The sequence below is a fragment of the Oenanthe melanoleuca genome, chromosome 6 (genome assembly GCF_029582105.1).
Source record: "Oenanthe melanoleuca isolate GR-GAL-2019-014 chromosome 6, OMel1.0, whole genome shotgun sequence".
Classification (NCBI taxonomy): domain Eukaryota; kingdom Metazoa; phylum Chordata; class Aves; order Passeriformes; family Muscicapidae; genus Oenanthe; species Oenanthe melanoleuca.
The window spans coordinates 22,840,529-22,858,406 of NC_079340.1; the positions used below are offsets into that span (position 1 = coordinate 22,840,529).

Consider the following 17,878-nt stretch of genomic DNA (forward strand, 5'->3'; position numbering starts at 1 on the left):
TTGAGAGTAAACCAGAAGTATTTAAGGATGGATCAAGCGTGATGCAGAGGAGATCATGAAATGGCACTGTGAGACTGGTTTTTCACCAGCTTCATGTGATTCATTTGCTGGTTCAGCGGGTCACATTGATCTTCATGTGTCACAACCACAAACCTCAGCCAGTCATTCTCTGACTTGAGCATTATCAACAGGATTGCAGTTTTGCAATGGCATATTAATTTCTCAATTCTCTTCATAATAGAGCCAAAATCTATGTTGTTCATCAGTTACATTTGCCCTGCAAGGCCAACAAAAATGAGGAAAAATGTAAATAAACTAATAAGAACAGATAAGAGAATAGATGTGTCCTATTTCTAGTTCTTTTGCTGGTTAAAATTACAATTTTTGTAGTGAATACCATGCTTGAAGCAGAAAATGCTGTGCTAGCTCAGCAATGTTTCCTAATTGACACTAGTTAGATATGGAAACACCTCCTTACCATATAGGAAAATGGTGTTTTTACTGTTGGCATGCCAACATCTCAAGGACCAAATGTTTGCTTTAGCTGCCTGTAGTATGTTTGTCTGCTCCTGAAAAGTAGAGGCAGGTACCCCTCTGACTTGTGGGTGAGTTTTAAAGATGCTTTTTAGAGCCTTTTGTGGAAATCATGATAAATCAAGGAGGGGAAGCAGTGCATCATATGCTGAGTTGTGTTTGCTGAATTGTGCTCTCATATGATCAAAACCCTTTCAAAAGTTGGTATGACTTCTTGGGAGAAAATAAGCAGCATGGGGTCTTTCCTGTTGAGCCTCAGATGGCAGGAGGTTGTTCTGCTTTTAGAAGTTACATTGCTGGTGTAATTTGGGCACTCAGGTGAGAGATCTGTGTTGGGGAGGTGTGGCTCCAACCAGCGTGCTCTGTGGTGGGGAAGTGCTGGTGCCCCTCCAGGTCCCCAAATACACTGAAAACTTAGTGCAGGACTCTTCTTCATTGAAGCTGCTGCCTCACGTCACTTGTTCTGTGACATGGTTCAACATTTGAAATGCACTTGGTATTTTGCATGTGTGGTGGCTCCATAGAGGTTTGTGAGAAGTGTGGCCATGGTGCACTCACATAAAAGATAACTGTGCAGTTCAGCCAGTGCCGGGATCCAAATATGTGCATCCCTGTTGCCTATTGGTAGGGTTTTGTTGGGCTTTAGTGGGTTGGTGTTTTATTATTTGCAAGTTAGTACTTCCAAATTTTTTTTTTAACGCAGCTTTCAGTATAAGCTTACCCACATTTTAGTTTCCTTATGATAAATTTCAAGTCAAAGGAAGTGAAAATAAAAACTTAGTTGCAGTGGTTTTAGTTAAGATTTGTTAGTTGGTTAAACTCTATAATGTTCTTTGAACTCCCAGGTTGCTCCAAAACCTATTAGAGGATGTACAAACCACAGTAAAATTTTTCTGTTTTCTTGTGTTTTGTACTTTTTCCCAGCTGTGTTTTCAGGAAAAAACGGGCTTCTGGGAAGTGATGCACCATGTGGGGAGCTGAGACCTCACAGCATAGACCTTTTCCATGTTAGGTGTCTTGAGGAACTGCTGGGTGATACACTACAGCTGATTTGGCTCTGCTTCTGGACTACTTTGCTATTCCAGGAAGAACTTTTACAGGAATGCTGATCTTACATAAAGCACATGGCTAATTGCAAAGGAATCATTTTAGATAGGAATCTTGTAGGAACATATTGTAATTATCATTTAGATCTAAATGAATCCAAGCAGTCTTTTCTCAAATTATAACATTCCCTTTATGAATGCTTTTCCTCTACTTGGCATTCAGCCCCAGTAATACAGTGTGGAACAAATGTCATCTCTTCTTTTAAGAGAAGGCCTAGCTCCCAAAATGTGGTAACTTTTAGTGGAAAAGGAGAGGGATGATGTGACAGCAGCACTGCTAAAGCAGTGTAACTCATGGGTTTGAGGTATGGGGATCTTCTTCTGAATGGTCCTTTGTGTTTTTTGGTGGTCCTTAGATGTCTTTTCACCTCCTTATGTATTTTAGAGTTTCCAAAGACTATGACTTGTACTTTTCAAATGCTTTCAGATCATTGAGTAAAACATTTGCAAAAGATACTGACAAAACATCTTAAAAGTGTGTCTGTTTAATTTTAGGACAAGGAAACCTGCATGGGTGTCAACAATCAAAGTTACATATGTGAAACGGGCCACTGTTGTGGACAATCCCAGTGTTGCAACTACTACTATGAACTCTGGTGTAAGTCCTTCCATTTTGTATGGCTTCCCTTCCTAATCTGCATGGCTCTCATACAGTACTGCAGGTCTGGCTTGTGTCCCTGGGGTTTTGTATTCAACCCTTTTGTGCATTGCCATTGCATTTCACTGCAGCACAATCCAGAGCTGATGTGATATGACAAGGAGATAGGGTTGTCACAGTGGCTGCCTTCTCAGGAGTAATGGGTCATCTTACCACTGTTGTTTGCTCTTCTCACTGATTTGGGTCCTCAAGATGACATTATATAGGAGTGAGGAAACCAGCTTGAGGGAGAAATGCCATACACACATCACTGGAGCTTGATACACTCAAAGGAATTAATTCAGTGTCTTTCATGTTGTTGGTTTAGTTCTGTGCAAGCACAACAAGTTTAAATCTGGTATATCTTTTTAAAGATGTCCTTTCAAGGAGGAGGGCCAGGGTGCTTATTATCTTCAGGACTGTTCAGAGTCCTTGGGTAAATCATGTGGGTTTGCAGTGGCTGAATGCAGTGCTGTGAGGAACACACATTGCCCATTGCAGCCCCTCTTATCTCCTCATTCCCAAAATGTGAGATTTAAAAATATTCAAGTTTCCATTGAATGGCTGAGTGACTGTACCTGCTGAATCCCCCTAGATGGTAGCAGGCAGGTCAAAGCAGGTGGTCACCAAAAATTGATTAAGATATATGGAAAAATGGAAAGTTGAAAGCATAAGAAAGTAATACATGCTGAATTTCAAGGAAAATTAAGCTTGTTGAATCTGATGGTGTCTTCTTTCTCAAGAAGGAACACAAAAGATCGAACATTGATGTTGTGCTGTGCTCTGAACATTGTACCCCTACATTAGAGACTGAAGATACTTTCTTACCACACCCAATGGTATTTTCTAGTTTTTATGCAACTGTGCTTTCTTCTTAATTTCGCTGTTGTGCCCATAGTTTCACTTTCCTATAGTAGCTTGTGTGTGGAAATGTGTTACACATACGAAGACTGTCACTTAACCTGGATCCAAGGACAGGAATAGCTGACGCTTCATCCTTTAGTCTAGAAACATGCTTCCAGTTCTTAAATTAGCCAATGAAGTATGAAGGATGTGGTTATATACTGAGCAGGACTCTGTAGTAAGCATCTTGAAGATACACTGTGCTCAGACTCCAGGGGCTGGCTGTGTCGATACTAATGACAGGATTTTAACATATTGCAGAGCTTTTACAGCAGATTTATTTTCCAAAATGTCAGAACAGTTCAAGAATCAATTCAGGATAGGGGGCCAGAGGCAGCTCCAACAACCGTAGCAGGCTGAGAAACAGACACGAATATATTGGAGCCTTGGAGTGCCTGGATCAGATTGTAGCAGTCAGCAGCACAGGCAGGACAGATGGCAGGAATTTGTTCAGATTAGAGGGGGATGCATGGACAGAGCAGAGTGGGGAAGGTCAAACCCAGTTTTGCATTTGTGTGGGTGGGAATGTAGAGGAAGATGCTTGTGTGCAAAGGCTTGCAGTCTCCTTGGCAAGCAGGATCTAAATTGAGCAGGAGCATGAAGTGCAGCTGCACACTGGAGGTGGTGGCACGGTCACTGTGTTTCTCCCATGGACATCTTGAAAGAGAGGCTTAGTTGAATTGCAAACAGTCTGGTCCAAGCAATAGCCCCCTGCAATTTTAATGGGATGGTTTAGCTGTCTTTGTGCTCTCAGTATGGTACAGACTTTTGTACTTGGCAGTGCCTGGCTGCATCGTAAAAGTTCTTGGAAGGCAAAACCAGATTTTGTTAGAAGGAGGCAGAATATTAAAGGCTTCTCTTTAGAGCAGACTCACACTGAGAGTGAGTCTTTAGGTCACACTGAGATCATGGAATAAGCAAGTTGGTCACACACGCTGCTGGATGGTTCCTCAGGAGAGATAGGTTTCTGTGTGTTCACATTCCTTCTGCCTTAAGAGAGCATCGTGTACCACACCAAAATGGGGGGAGTAATTCAAACATGAGATCTGTTTTCTAGGCTTTTTGCAAATTCAGGCAAACATCCAACACTGATTTAAAATCAGTTAATGTTTTAAAAGCTTGCTTTGCCATTATGAATGGTAGGAGAAAAAGTTTCCTTTGGATGGGAAGGAGTCATAGAAGGAGCACGTCCTTTAAATGTAAACCCATATTCTAGAGCTTTTGAGCTTAGCTGCTGCTCAGGAGTTGTGAAGTATCTTTGATAGATATATATGCTGAGGCACTCTGAAGGCCTTCAAGGTGAAAAGTAAATGGTGATAGTAAATGTAAATAGTCTTAATATGAGCAGTGGTGAGCAACAGCTTTACATGCTTGGGAACAGATTAGCTTTTTAAAAGTTATTATTAACTTCTGGTTAATGAACAGTTAACATAGCAGCACATTTTAAGTATGGCTTCATAGTTGTTCTGTTTTGATTTTAACCAGCATATGCATGTACTGAAGTAGCTTTTGAGAAGTTTTTGCTTCTCTTGACCTTCTCAGACCACCAGTGTGTGTTTCAGACTTTTGTGTGCATGAAAACAGACCTTCTTGCTAGTCGTGTTGAATTTAATCCTGGATTTATCTATCACCACAGCTTTGTGGGAAGAAGCAGCAGAGGAGGGTGGATTTGAAATGGAAAAGAAAACTAGCTTTGCTGGACATGCATTCTGAAACATGATCCTGTTTTGTGGCCACTTGGAATTTTTCCTGTAAAAAGGACCTTTTTTCCTGTTTAGGAATTTGAGGGAAGTTTGTCTTTGAAAATGGCTACTCTCAGCAATTCTAGGCAGCAAGTAAGATTGTGGTAATTTTAAACCAGTCATTGAGGGTAGTGGAATAGGATGTAAAATCAAGGTATTATTTTGTTAAGGGGTGGAGTGGAGGAATGGAGAATATGATATGCCAAGCAGGTGGACAGCCTGTGTGTAAAATTAGATAACAGCCCAGTTCATATTCCCCACCCATCTCTTATTAAAAAAAAAGCCCTAAGAAAAAAAACCAAAAAAACAAAAACACCAAAAAAACAAACAAACAAACAAACAAAAAAATAAAAATAAAACAACCCACAACAAAAAACAAACAAACAAACAAAAAAAAAAACAGTGCTGTGTTGCCAAATAACAAAACTATATTCAGATGTATAGATATAAGTCTAATAGCTATGAAAAGGTCTAATTAGTTCTTCTAATTCTTGAGTTCTAACTCCAGCTTGGTATCTGGTAACATGGTGGGAGAAAAGCTGCATCATGTCTTTTAATTTTCTTGGAACATAACAATAAAAATAAAAACCAAAAATTTACTTTACCGTTGCATTTCCTCACATAGGAAAAGATGTTGGGATGGTGGATGAGCTGGGTCAGCATTTTAATTGAACTATTTACTGGGGTTCCCCAGAGAACTCGTGGTCCCCAAGGGGGAGAATGGCAGCAGCCACTGGATTTTGCTTCTCCACAGTTTTTATTCAGGTCTCTGTGATGTGATTGTGATTTGCTGGAGTTTTCCAATGTTGGCCTTTTTCCAGGCCTGACAGGTGTCTTATTGCTTAAACATTTTCAAAATACAGGAGAGAAGGTAATCGAGGAATGCAGTTCCTGTGTTTTGCAGGTTAAGAAGTAAGGCTCAGAGGTTCTGGGTTTTCCCAGGTTTAGGAGTATGATGTGGACTGAACACTAAATCCAGATCTCCTGACATCCATCCTCATGTCTCCCCTTGCCTTTGGAATCATTAAATGATTCCAGAGGCTCTGAACATAACAAGCAAAGCTGTAGAAAGTACATGTAATTGTGTGGTTGGAAAAATAGTACTCAGTGCTTCAGGACTCATGGGGCAGGAAACAGGCAGCTGCTCACTGCTTGTAAAAAGTTGTAGGATTTAGAAGTTCGAGGGCTTAGCTGATATTGGGTCATTTAGGTACTGTACAGCAACCCAGTATTGGCAATGAGTGAATGTTCTTATACTGTTTGTGCTTTTGTTTCATTGTCTTTTTTAGCACTGATACTGGGCCCCTCTGTTTTTGAAAGAAAGAAAAAAGATCTTGACTGTTTAGGTCCTAGTGGAAGGGTTGTACAGGAAAAAATGTTCTGTTTGCAAGCAGCACAGTCAGTGTTTTTGCTGATTTTGAACATTCTGCTCATGTCTGCACGCTTCCCCTTGGAATCACTAGACAGCTCTTTTCCCAAAAAGCATGCTGCCAGAAAATTCTGGCAAGGATCCGATTAGTTGCTAAAACTAAAGCAACTGCTGTACCACGTACATATTCCAGGAGGTCAGCTTTATAATAGGAGTTCATGTCCAAGAGTTTGCTCTAGTCTTCAAAACAGTCAAGCAATGCACCAGTCCCATGTTTTTGTCCTTACCCCGTATTGTCTTATCCCGCATTCTTTTTCAAAGAGAGATTTTTGCTGTTCCTTGCCTTTCACCCAGCCTTCTACGTGGTTGTACTCTCTTCTCTTTCCTAGGTGTCTCGAGCTCTCCTTGGGCTGTTCCTCCTCAGCTATGCTGCAGCTATAACCCTGCCATGACAAAGCCTCACCAACAGTATAGGACAAACAACAGATGTCACAACCGCACAGAAACTCATAATAAGTAGGGTCACTGAGGGAGTTATTTCCTGATTTCCTTGGACTTCTTGTAGCCTAATCCAGGCAGCCAAATCACCTTAAGTTTGTTTTGGTCTGGCTCAGTAAAATTCCCAGATCCAAAGCAGAAGGGAAGCTGTCTGGCATAGCCTGGCTATGCAGATACTGACTTTTGCCCTATGGGGCTGCTTCCCCCTGTGCTGTGTTGGTGTTAAAAAGCAAGAGAACTTCCTGGTGTTATTTCGCCCCCTGCCCTACATACCTCCAACCCAGCTTGTCACAAGTACCTCTAGATCTGTTGTTCCCAGGTGTTTCAGGACATGGTCTCAGCTGGATGTTCCACTCTGGTCTCTGTTACTGTTCAACATGCATTTTACCAACATAGATCTCTTGGGAGGGACTGGACTTAAAAATGTGTCATCTGGAGCATGGGAGCAATTGCCCTTGGAAGGTTCCCTCCCTGGGAGAGAGGCATAGAAACAGTGTGCAGATTTACTTCCTTACTGCACGATAGGCAAAGGATTTTTCTGAAACTTGTGGTTTTGTATCTTATCCCTTTGCAGTGGGTGTACCAAATATAGCGGACACTATTATGAAAACTAGAAACCAGTTGCCGTTGAAGTGCATCTCCTTTTGTTACTAGCTTGGGAGCAAGTGAGCTGGAGTTGGAGATGTCTTCAGCTTTTTTCTTTTGCCATTGTACTCTACAAACATTCAGTAAGTTTTTCCTGCAGTGAGGTCAGGCTGGGACTGCAGTTCCAATAACTTAAACTAACATAAAACTGTCACTGAAAGTCACAGTCTTTCTCTTGCTTCTGCTGCTGTGTTTGCCAAACAAGTTTCAACCTGCTCTGGTTCCCTCAAACCAGTTCAAACCACAGCTGCGCGCAACTTTGTGCCAGCACAAGAAGAAGTGGGGGAAGCAGCAGGAGGTATGGTTGAGACAGGCAGGAGAAGATCACGTCACTCAGCACCTTCTTTTATTCCTTCTTCAAATGTTCATGAGCCTGTGGCCTGGATCCCTCATCTGGCATTCTTGAGCAGCAGTGTTGGCTTGTGCCTGCAGTGGCAGAAGATGATGTGACCTCTCTGCCAAAGGACACGATTAAACCCAAGGGCATCCAGGTTGTGGTACCGAGTAAATTTCTCTTCCCTTTTTTGATTATAGTGTTGGCCCTGTGAAAGACAATTTTATCCAGCCATGACTGACTATGTGGCCACCATTTGGGACACTTCTTAGTCAATGAAATTGTCCCACTTCTCCTTCTGTTCAGAACCAGCTCTCATGGAGCCAAAGCTATTACCCAGATGCTTGTCAGGCAGACACAAAGGCACTTTGCAGTATGTTTTGGCTTGCTTTTAGGGGATTTCCTGCCAACAGAGCCATGGCATTTGCCCAAGTTTACCATGAACTTGAGGGCAAATTTCTCTGTTCATACCCTTGGAACGCTCCAGAAAACATTTTCCATTTTGCACAGGATAAAAGGAGCTTCCCTCAACGGCATTGCTGATGGCAACATCCCAGGCAGCAAATACAGCAAATACAGCATCAAAGCAAACATTGCTCCCTCTTTTTTTTTATGGGGAAGGAGTGCTCTGGTTTTTTAATTCTAAAATGTTTTATTCTTACTTATTTTGAAGTTTAAGCAAAACTATAGCTAGTTGGAAAGGGTTTTCTTGAAGCTTTAAGCGTATTTTTTCACAGCTGGTAGGAAACATCTCTGGAGTATGACCATGTGATGAGGCTCCCTTGCCCAAGAATGCTGTAAATGTAGCAGCCTTCTCTTTCTTCAGTATTTCCTCTGGTTGTGAGAGATGGCTTTCATGGGACCTAATTCCATTCCCAGGTGTTTCTGCAACTCCCATTCTGACTTCCTGAGCTTTGTTCTCATGTCAGGCTTACAGCTCTGAGCTTACAGATTGGTGCTGCTTCTTTTATGGAAGGTTTTGGTGCTCTGGCAGGGAAATCTCTTGGCAATAATCAGCTCCTTGGCTGTGTCTGTTTCACCTTTGCTTGCATCATTATATACCTGTAGGCATCACCATGAATTTAGCAAAAAATGTAGCAGTGTTTCTCAGGACTCAGGCATCTTTGGGCTGGAAAGTGTTGCAACTTCTGACTCTTCATAAACCAAGAGCAAGACTGAAATTGCCTTCAAGTTTAGTGGCCTCCTGGTGCCTGTTTTGCTCCAGACTGGTACTTTGCCTCTGCTCAGACTATCCATCAGAAGTTTTATTTCTGAAGTCACTCCTTGTTTTTTATCTGTCATGTTGTCCTCAGGTTGTCACAAGCTTTTGGTCACTGCCAGGTGGCTTGGAAGATACTCTCAAATCAGACATTTTATGGCAACTTTGGGTCAGAATGTGTCTCCCAACCTTTTTCCTTTTCCAGTGAGTGCAGCTATAGCTCAACACAATGCTGCTGAAAAGCAGCTCATACCCATTTGGGGAGAAGGTACATCTTGAGGAGCAAGAGGAAGGCATTTGGCAACAGTGAAGGCTTTTGGGGACATTGAAGACAATCAGAAGCTCAGTTTTACTTGGTTTTAGAGGCTTTTTAATGCCAGACTTTAGTTGCCTCTGTAGATCTTACCCATTTTCAGCACAAGGCAGAATTGGTACCTGTTTTTACCCTGAAGTCGTGTTAGTGTGCCCTGCTGCTGTGCTTGGCCCCTGCGTTTCCTGCTTGTGTAGTGTTGTCTTTGGGTGAATTTGCAGTTCCCCTCCTGCCAAATGAGCTGCTGGCTGCACGGGCCAGTGCTCTGCTCGGCTCACCTCCCTGCTGCCGGTTTGAAGCCAAGCCTCACCAGGTGTACAAATGCACAACTCAGCCATGAACATCTTCACTGTTTACTCCATACTTTTAGACATAATATTTACAATTGCACTTGGCCTTGGAGCATAGTTTTATTCCAAATAAATGACCTTACTATATATTTCCTAGGCTTTTGCAGTTTTCTGTTCTGCAGCCAAAACTGCAGCTGTGCCCAAAGTCCTGGCAAGAGAGTGTTGTAGAGCCTTTTATGGAGGCCCTGAACTCCCAGCACCATGCTGGACTTGCAACCAGAGCTGTGCCCAGTCCTTCTCCAGCACTGGCACCTCTGCCCAGGTGACAGCCAGGGAGCCCCTCGACTGCCTCGGCTCCCATGGGTGTTCCATCCTATTGCTTCTGATGCACTTGGGGCTTTCCAGCCCTGTGGTGCTGATGTGCTGTTGGGTGACAAGGTGGGGACACAGCTGTTAAAGAGGGTGCCAGAAGCCAGGCCAGCAGATGAGTCTGGTGGGCACATGCAGCTGATCTCCTTGTGATCACCTAGGCAAGTCCTCCAGGCTTGTGCTGAGTCCTCCATCCAGGCTCACGCTGAGTCAGGGGTTGAGTAATTCCTAGAAGCTCAAGGAAGTGTCAGTGGTTAATGAAACCAGGCAATAATGTGGTATTAGTGGGTTCTTTTTCTGGAAGTTCTTACGAAAAACAACAGATCTCATCCACTTGCATTTGCGAGCATGCACAGACCCTTTGCAGGAGAATGAAGGTGTTGTTCCTGGCACTGATGCCAAATTGCAATCCACTAAATTATGGTGTGTTTGCTAAATGCCACCTGCGGTTTCAGTAGGATCCAGCATTAATTTATTATCCTAAACTGTTGTATGTTGTTACTGCGTGTTGTTAACAGAGTTGCCATACCTCTTCCCAGGAATGGCTGAGCTTATTCTGACCCCTACTCTGAGCTTGTGCGTCAGGTTGTGAGCAAAGCACTTTGGGACTTTTTTTTGGAATGGGTAGAGAAGTTTTCTAAAGGAATACTTCTTTAATCTTCTGGATGCAGGCTTGGGTGGGAGCAGTTATTCCCTGCAGAAATATTTGGCTGCTACAGCTGAGATTGCTTAACAGTGGCAGTTCTCCAGGACATCTTAACTAATTAAGTGCTGCTTGCTACCATTGTATGTAGACTCCTTGGGAAAGGACATGATCAAATGTGTTAAAAAGCATCTGTTTTCATAAGTGTAGCTAAAATCCCTGGATAGCTGGGTGTAATTTTCCATTGTTATTGAACTCATGATCATGTACTGCTCTTCGAAAATAAGGAGTACTTAGAAGATGAACTGCAGGCCTGCCTCAGTGCATGGTGGCATGCTGTGCCAATGACCTGGTTTTGATGAGTGTATTCTTGCTTCCTCAGCAAGCAAGAGCCAAGGGACCTTCTCTTAGCGAGAAATAAAGTGTATTTATTGCTGAGAGTCTTCAAACTGTGAGACAGTTGAATTATTGCATTTGTGTACCAAGATTTTGGCAGTGATAGAAGCTATGGGAATGGTTGCAAATGTTTGGCTTTGGAGAGAAGAGTGGACTGGATCAATCATTTTAGTTTATATTAAAAAGCTTTTTTTAGAAACAGGAGGGTATTTGGAGGTCAGTGGCCACATTCTCATTTTGGTTTGGGAAGTGCAGAGAGCATCTTGAGTACTTTGTCCTTTGCTTCTCTGCAGTGAAGATCACAGTCTCCTCTCTGATCATCGTGGTACAGCTGAGCAGGCTGGCCAGAGAAACTACCCAGGAACCTTCATTTCCAGCCAAGAGAAAAAAAATGGGGTAGGGAATATGTAACACCTTCATTTGATAGCAGGTTTTGATAAATTTGGTGGTAAGGCAGGTTCCAGTTGATCAGGGAAATAGATTGCATAAGGCAGGAGAGATATTTCAGTTTGCTGTGCCAAAATACATGAGGAATTTGGGTTACGACACAGGGAGGTGAAAGTCCCCACTCAGAATGCTCAGAGACACGGTATGGCACATCCAGTTCACCTACAAACAGCCCAGTACAGGTCTCTGAGATGGGTGATACAATCGATTGCCCTTTGTCCTGAGCCAGAGCAATACTCCTTTCATTCTTCAAATTCCTAAACTGTTCACCTTTCCCCACCTAGCTCAGAGAAAACATGGCAAACACAGCAGGGAATGCTGAAAACATCAAGGTATTTTAAAGACATGACTAGAGGTTTTAAGTGGAGAGAGAAGAGCAGTTGGATACCACAGGATAGACTGGCCATCCTGAAAATGGGCTGGGGCATTAGGAATCTCAGTTTTGACTGCTTGGGGATAGTGAAGAGTGGCATAGGTGTTACGGAAAGAAAAATAGTGTTGTGATCTCTAGTGAGCAGTGTTTTTAAGGAGGAGCTCTCCCAGTATCTTTAGTATCTTTAAGCTTTATACTGAGCTTAAAAAAGAGCTTACAGAGACTGGGGGTAGGTCGAGCTGTGGGCTGCAATTGCAGGAGACAAAAGCCTAATCTGTTCCAGCTTTTTTAAGTGTGTCTCGGAAACATGTTGTAGTGCATGCAAGTGAGAAATTGGTGGAAAGGAAGAGTTATTCCACATGTTGGAGGGTGTGGGTAAAATTCAGGAAGTGGTCTTTTAAAATTCCCTTTTAAGGAGCAGTGTACATATGGTACAACAGTGCACAGGAACCAGCCATTACCACAAACAGAGCAGAAGTTAGGTTTCTTGAGGATTCGGAGAGGGAGACTAGTTTAATTTAATTTTAGATAATTTAAGACTTTGAATACAAAAATAAGTTTTAAAAATATTTTGAGACATTTATGAAAAAAGAGCATGTTTTTGTTAATCCTAACAATGAAGGATTTGGGCTGGAAATTAAAGAGCAGTGCAAACAAAAGCAAAACATAGTGCTTGGGGTTTTTCTCTTCTTCTGTGGTCAATCTGCAGAGTGTCTTTTGTGTCTTGATTGTTATTTTCAAACCAAAGTGGCTGTGGGAGGCAAGCTCAATGCTATTCACAGCTCTGCTCATTTTTGGCTAGGAGAAATGGTAACCAAAGGGTAGGAGCAATGGAGGGAGGAACCCTGTCTCCATATTCTTCTCCAGAGTTGTACCTATTGAACATGATCCACATTGTACCAAAGGACATTCAGAGTTACCCATTTTTGGCAAGGCTGTTGGAGTAGCAGTGTCCCACACAGGCAGGAAGGTCAGTGTTGAAGCCTCCTGGTCTAACACATATTTCTGCCTTTAGAGCAGTGCAGGTTCAGATCCAGGCTTCCAGATGATCTTCTCCATTGGCTTCTTGGGGTTTCCTTGGGTTTGGATGCAGCTGTCACACAATGGCTAACGCTTGCTCTCCTCTGCTGCAGGGTTTTGGCTGGTGTGGACCATCATCATCATCCTCAGCTGCTGTTGTGTTTGCCATCACCGCCGCACCAAGCACCGCCTGCAGGCCCAGCAGCGGCAGCACGAGATCAACCTGATCGCCTACCGGGAGGCCCATAACTACTCAGCCCTGCCCTTCTATTTCCGTACGTACCTCACATGCAGTGCCTGGAAACCCTGGGGAGCGTGGCAGCAGCTGATTTCCCATGTTAGGTGGAAGGAGGGAGCAGTAATTGAGCTCAGCAAGAGGCTGTGGACAGCTTTGCTGCCCAGCCATGGCGTGCAGAGAGGAGATGGTGTTGGATGCATTTGAAGCCCCTTGAGTCTAGAGCTGGACAACACCAACTACAGCACCTTCACACCCACCCCTGAGAGTGTGGTGATTCCCTGAGTGTTTTTCTGCAGAGCTTCTTAAAATACCTCATTCAGGACTTTATGGATGTTCCTCCTTTCCAGCGCAGACTTGCTGCTGGTGGGACTGAGGCGTGGAAAGTGGCTTCACAAAATCTGGTCACACCAAGTGGGAGAAAGTGGAGTCTCAGCAGAGACTCTGCTGGCTCCCACCCTGTGCTGTGGTTCTCAGGCCACACTGCTGGTGAGCAGCCCTAGGACTTTGCATGAAGGAGCTGTTGCCTACAACTCAGGGAAAGTACAATCACTTTGTGCTCTCCTTGTGTTCTGCTGTGCTGTGCTAGAACAGCAAGTCTCCTTCTGACTGGAGGTAGCACAGCTGAGTTTCCTGACAGACTGTTGAATTGCGTGCATGAACTTGCTTTTCTTTTTAAACTCTGGCAGTCACCTCAGAAATCATCCCCAGCAGCCTTTTCCTCCCCAGCCCCAGGGATATGCAATTGCACATGGAAAATTGCAGTGCTATCCTTAAATGTTTCCAGTGTTTAAGTACATTCTGTCTGTATAGACTATTTTGTTGTCTCTTAAGAAATAAACAAAAATTTTTATTGATTTGAAAGGCTGTAAGTACAATAAGCCAAACTCTTTTGCCAGTACTGCCAATTTATTCTGACTGCACCAGAAGAATTGAATCCAGCATTAAAACAGCAACCAAAAGCCAGGATCTCCAAGTTCCTTGTAACTGCTCATGTCTCTTCATATTTGCACAATGCTTTGTGAGAGGAAATTTTTGCTCTTGAAAGTGGAAATTTGGCTGAGAAGGCAGTGTTGGAGAGGGCTGGGGAGTTGTTCCCTCCAGCCAACAGAGGCCATCCTGCAGTGTGGTTTATGGGGTTGTATTCGGGTACATGGTCCAGGGAGGTTTGTCTGGTGGGTATAGAGAGAGCCAGGAGATCAGGCTGCTGTTCCCAGTTGTGTCCATCTCCTCCTGTAATGGTGCCCTCCTCTGCTGTGCTTGCTGCTTCTCTAACACATAACATGCCTCACCTGGGACAAGTTCTGGACCCCTTTGTAGATCCTATTGTGCTGTTCAGTGGGAAGGTGCTGGTAGGTGACAAATGCCATACTGGCCTGTATTGGTGACTCGTTTCCTGAGATAAGCTGCTCCTGAAATAACTTCTTTTCCTTGCCTCCCACTTCTAGGGTTTTTGCCAAATTATTTGCTACCTCCCTATGAGGAAGTGGTGAACCGACCGCCGACCCCCCCGCCCCCGTACAGTGCCTTACATCAGCAGTGTGTCCCAGCAGGCAGCAGTAGCACAATCCCGGACACGCCCAGAGCCCTGCAGCCAGCACAGAGCAGCTCTGCAGCACCCAGCAGCAATACCAGCAGTACTGACAGCACCGGGGCGCCCGGCCGCGGGGACCCCGAGCCCTCCTCCACCGTGCTGGGTGAGAGAGCCGTGGCCAAAACGCAAAGCATGGAGCCCGGCAGCGCCAGCACGGGAGCCGAGCTGGTGGAGAGGGCCAGTCCCGATAAGGATACGGAGTGCAAGGAGGAACTGCTGAAAGGTTACAGCTCTGAGAGCTTGGAGCAGAGCGGCGCCATCCCCGACGCCAAGGACAAGACGCCGGCCAGGCAGCGCCGTTTCACCGGCGACTCGGGCATAGAAGTGTGCGTGTGCAACCGGGGTCATCACGACGACGACCTCAAGGAGTTTGATGGGCTCATTGACGACGCTCTGGACGGGCCCCTGGACTTCTGCGACAGCTGCAGCGGCCGTCCCCACGGGGACGAGGAGGAAGGGCTCTTCAGTGCCACGGAGGAGCAGCACCGCGAACACAGCCACCACCACCTGCCCCGGCAGCCGGTGTGTGTACTCTTGAACACAATAAATGAGCAGGACTCTCCAAACTCTTGTACCAATAACTCCCCCAGCTAAGGCGGCAGAGTGGAAGGGAGAATCGGGGGGGAAAAAAAAAAATGGAATAAGAGGATTAAAACTTTAACAGGAGGAAAAGGTGATACAACCTTCTTTTTTTTGTTTTGTTTTGTTTTGTTTTGTTTATTTTTCTTTCTCCCCTCCAATATAATATGGGGACTAGACCTCAAAGGCCCAGCTTGTGGGGGACGGGTCACTCTGGGTTTTGTTAATCGTATCTGCCCTGCTCCATTGAGCAGGGACTGATGTTTCTCAATGAGACCTTCTAAAAAATGGAATTTTTCCAATGGTGATTTTGGTGATGGTTATTTTGAGTTTGTTGGCTTTAGTTTTCTGAAACACTGCTTTATCTTTCAATCAGTAAAACTCAGCAAATCTCACCCTGGGAGGATACCAGATCACCATAAGGCTTCAACCTCCAGGTGTCTTCCCAGAAGCGAGCAGCTTCTGACAGTCAGCAGTCAGTAGCCCAAGAGTTCTGGTTTAATATAGTGCTCTTGAGGCATTGGGGATTTCTTTTCATCTTTTTTCCTTTTCTTTTTTTTTTTTTTTTTTTTTTCTTTCCTGGTGTTAAGTTTCTCTGAAGCTGGCGAATGCCCAAACACATCAGCCCTATAATCTCTGGTGCTTCAGTGTTTAAGACAGCAGGTAGGAAATTTCCCACTTGAATCTGGTGACTGGAGGACCAGTTTCTTCGAGAAGGAGTGTTAGTCTACCTTAGGCAGTTTGAAAAGAAAGGGTTTGCAGAAATTTGCCTTTATGTGTCATTTTTAAACGCAGGTGTGTTCCTTCAATGCCTCCAAGAGCACAGTTAGCAGTAGAATCCAGGCAGCTGGGCTGCCTTCCAAGTACTGTGGTCTCCGAATGACCTTTTCCCGGTGTGCTGCAAAAGGGCTTGGCTTTATTTTTGTCCTTTTTTTGCACCCCGACAGCAGCACACTGGAGTTCAGATGACAAAAGAACAGGGCTCTCCTTGGCCAGCGTGCCTTCAAGCTTTAGCGATGCATGTTGAACAAATGGAGACGAGAGCTCCGTCCATTGTGAAAGGGATGATTTACCTTGTAGATGTGGAAGACCTGTGCAGTATTTTTTTTTTTTAATCCAAAAGTTTGGTGCGATTCTAATGATGACCACTAAAAGAAATGAATGTCTGTTTTCTTTTTCTTTTCAGTTTTTTTTTTATGGTGGCAACTGGCTACTGTATAATGTCTGTGAGCGTGTGTGTATGACTGCAATCCATGCATGCGAGTCCTACTGGTAATATGAAAACCTGCTGTAAGACTGCAAGAAAATTTACTGTAGCTTTGCTTTAATAAACAGTAGAGATTTTTGTTAGTAACAACCTGAAGGAAGAAAAAAAGAAAAAAAAAAAGGAAAAGCTGAAACTAACATTCCCTAGAGTGCTCGTGTGGAAGAGAGCACAGTTCAGACTGTGTAACTTGTTCTCGGGATTTCTCCCCATCCCTTTTATAATTGTGGTCGTCCAGATCATCACTGTTATGGGGAAAAAAACCCATTGAAATCTGAACTCAGACATACTCAGATCTGATTGATTGAAAACCAAAATCAGTTTTAACTAAGGTGGAAACCAAAATATAATGCCTTTTCTGATAACTTGTCCATGTGTATGTGTATCATTTTGTGAGCTCAGAACAAGATGTGTCTTTAGTTTGTGGATTTGTTTTGTTACTCTGCCTGGAGGTGTGTTGACATTGGCTGGCTACAGAGCAAGGGAAGTGGTGCTTATGCCAGCATCTTATCTGCACGTTTGAGGAGAACACTCTTACCTTACAGGGTTTGGAAGAGTCTCCTTTGCCCATCACAGCCTTTCTTTTCCCTCAGAACAGCTGATAAAGACAGCTCTTCAGTTTGTGTTTTAGTATGCTCTTAATGATGAAGGGCATTGATTTGGATTCAAGAGACCTCATTCCTGGATGTCTGGAGCCTGGATACCTGGATGAGTGGTAACAGAGAGGCTGTGGTCACTTCCAGCTGTGTACACTGACCATATACATCTTTTGAGAAGGTAATTAAAGATCCCCAGTACCACCCCCAGGAATTCTGTATGTATTGGCACCTGGTTTTGTTCTTCATGCCACAGAGGAACTTGAAGTCACGTAAGTCTGTAAGGAATGGGGTTTACTGCTGTAAGTCCTGGAGATGGCCCTGTGTCAGTGGGGGACCCTTAGCCAACATTTCTGTGGCATAAGGAATCTCCATATTTGCTTTCCAGCCTCACACCAAGGACATGGGAATCCTCTAGACACGGAGGTAAGTACCAGTAAGCTGAGCTGATGGTTCTAATTTTGAAAAGTCAGAAAGAAGCAGTGGTGTGCCTTTTATGACTCCTGGAGGTTTTTTTGGCATTTAGAGGCCATAAAGAATTAAATGGGGTGCAAACCATGTCTCTTCAGCTCTCAAGTGCCTGAGGAGCAGGACTGTTAATGGCTTTCAGTGCTTTCAGGTCTAAAATCCTGCAGGCAAGGGGCAGCAGGTATGGGGAGAAGGAGTGGTTCAGGGCAGGACATGGGGCAGGGGAGCTCCTTGGACATACCCTGGCTGATGCCTCTTCAGGCAAGCAGAGGACTCCCAAAGCTCCAGCTTTGGAGCTTCAGAAAGG

At 44.1% G+C, this 17,878-nt stretch overlaps 1 protein-coding gene across 5 annotated transcripts in view; it reads left to right on the plus strand.

The window, feature by feature from the left end:
• WBP1L (WW domain binding protein 1 like) overlaps positions 1–16,872 on the plus strand; it is a 59,262-nt gene extending 42,390 nt beyond the window's left edge. For 4 of the 5 annotated variants that reach the window (XM_056494506.1, XM_056494507.1, XM_056494510.1 and 1 more), the window contains exons 2-4: positions 2,136–2,238; positions 12,949–13,110; positions 14,519–16,872. In XM_056494506.1, the coding sequence (XP_056350481.1) occupies positions 2,136–2,238; positions 12,949–13,110; positions 14,519–15,258 (1,005 nt within the window). In that variant the 3' untranslated portion in view covers positions 15,259–16,872. The remainder of the gene's footprint in view (positions 1–2,135; positions 2,239–12,948; positions 13,111–14,518) is intronic. The other variant, XM_056494509.1, reaches the window with a different exon arrangement.
• The last annotated feature ends 1,006 nt before the right edge of the window (positions 16,873–17,878 follow it).